Source organism: Gekko japonicus, unplaced genomic scaffold, assembly GCF_001447785.1.
Source record: "Gekko japonicus isolate JY-2015 unplaced genomic scaffold, Gekko_japonicus_V1.1 scaffold21723, whole genome shotgun sequence".
Taxonomy (NCBI): Eukaryota; Metazoa; Chordata; class Lepidosauria; order Squamata; family Gekkonidae; genus Gekko; species Gekko japonicus.
In genome coordinates, this window is record NW_015217588.1 from 1 (window position 1) to 1,597 (window position 1,597).

At 43.5% G+C, this 1,597-nt stretch overlaps 1 protein-coding gene across 1 annotated transcript; it reads left to right on the forward strand.

The window, feature by feature from the left end:
- Positions 1 to 262: 262 nt before the first annotated feature.
- LOC107125186 (osteoclast stimulatory transmembrane protein-like) lies at positions 263 to 1,313 on the forward strand (the record flags this gene model as incomplete). Its single annotated transcript, XM_015428634.1, has 1 exon — positions 263 to 1,313. A coding segment is annotated over one exon (1,051 nt), but the record flags the coding sequence as incomplete, so codon positions are not given.
- Positions 1,314 to 1,597: the final 284 nt, after the last annotated feature.

The following is a 1,597-nucleotide window of genomic DNA, read 5'->3' on the forward strand; positions in this document are numbered from 1 at the left end:
CCTCCTCCTCCTCCTCCTCCTCCCTCCACTCGTGGATTCAGAAAAGCCATTGAATCTAAAGCACATAAATTATTTGAATTTGAAAAACAAAATCTTCATATCAGATCAGAGTGAAGAAAGGGGAGGGGGGGACAATTACCAGTTCATTTCCTATGTTTGTCAAAAGATCAGAGTGATGTAATTGGAAATGCTAGTAAATTTGGAATATTTGCAAATATTTGTTATAGTAACTAGGCATAAATAATGTGCATTACTGATACAGGTTGGAGGTCTGGGCCTACTCTCAGGATATTTTATTCCCACGGATACAAGCTTTCACCCTGGAAGTCTGGCATGCTTACTCAACACCGTTCCCCTCAAATCACAACCAGCTGCTGTCCTTATTTCTGATGTGCTGTTGTATTGCCATGTCAATAGGAGGCCTTTTCTATCGCTGGATGTTTTCTTCACTGCAGTATTCCTTCCAATTCTCCACTGCAACGGCTGCCGCTGTAAGTGTTCTTGCCTTGTTGACTCTTTTTTTGGTGCACCCTCTCCGCTGCATGTTCACCATGATGGTACCTACATTAGGGACCAAGCAAGGGCGGAGGCTTCTCCTGTCTGCATGCTTCATGATCGTGGCAGTCAACATTGCCCCCAACATCATGAGCAACATCCAAGCCATATTGCAAGTCATTAAATGCATCTGCAAGAATTCCTCAGAGAGCCTCCTCATCTCAACACATCTGCTGGGTAATGCTTCTTGGGATTTCAGCCGCTATCTCAAAGGGGTTGTTGATTATATGCCAAATCAAATAGTGAAACCTAGAGACGGCCATATTCAGTTCGAGACACACAACAACAGCTTCCTACTGAGTCGGAAAGTGATTGACGCTAACCAAGGGATCAAGGAAGATTTCTCACATGTTGAAATGCTGGCCCAGAAGGTCACCCTGTTGGCCAACCGGGTCATTGCTGGCTTCTTCCTCTTCTACTTGATCTTTGAGTCGGCTTGGTACCTGAAGAGCTATCTTACAGACCTCCAATTTGACAATATTTACATCACCAAAAAGCTGGAAGACTTGGCTCAGAAAAATAAAGCCACTCACCTACTGGTTTGCTCACCTAAAAAACTGATCAAGTCAACTGGTCTCAAGCTGACCCGAAAGGAACTCATGACATGCTTCAGGCACATGATTCTCCTCACATTAATGCTGATATTGACGCTGGTGATCATAGCAACAGATTATATCGCCTTCCACTTGGCACAAGCAATGGTGACTGAAGTCTCTCGGTTCCCTGTAGTGCCAATTAAATTCCAGATAAAATACGATGTGAGTATCAAAGCCACTTGCTTCTCTCTTGAAATGAAGGCATGTCAAGATGTCAGCGCTGAACAGAACTGAGTTGAATGCTTCTATTACCAGGCTCATACAATTATCAGTATAAAGGAAAACACTATAGGATGGAAATAATCTATCCTTATTATTTAGAACACGGAGTTAGAGGACCAGTGATGAAAGCATGAATACATGAGGTTGCCTTATGCTAAGTCCTGGCTTTTGGTCTATCAGGGTTGATGCTATCACCTCTGACTGGCAGCAGCTCTCCAGAGTTT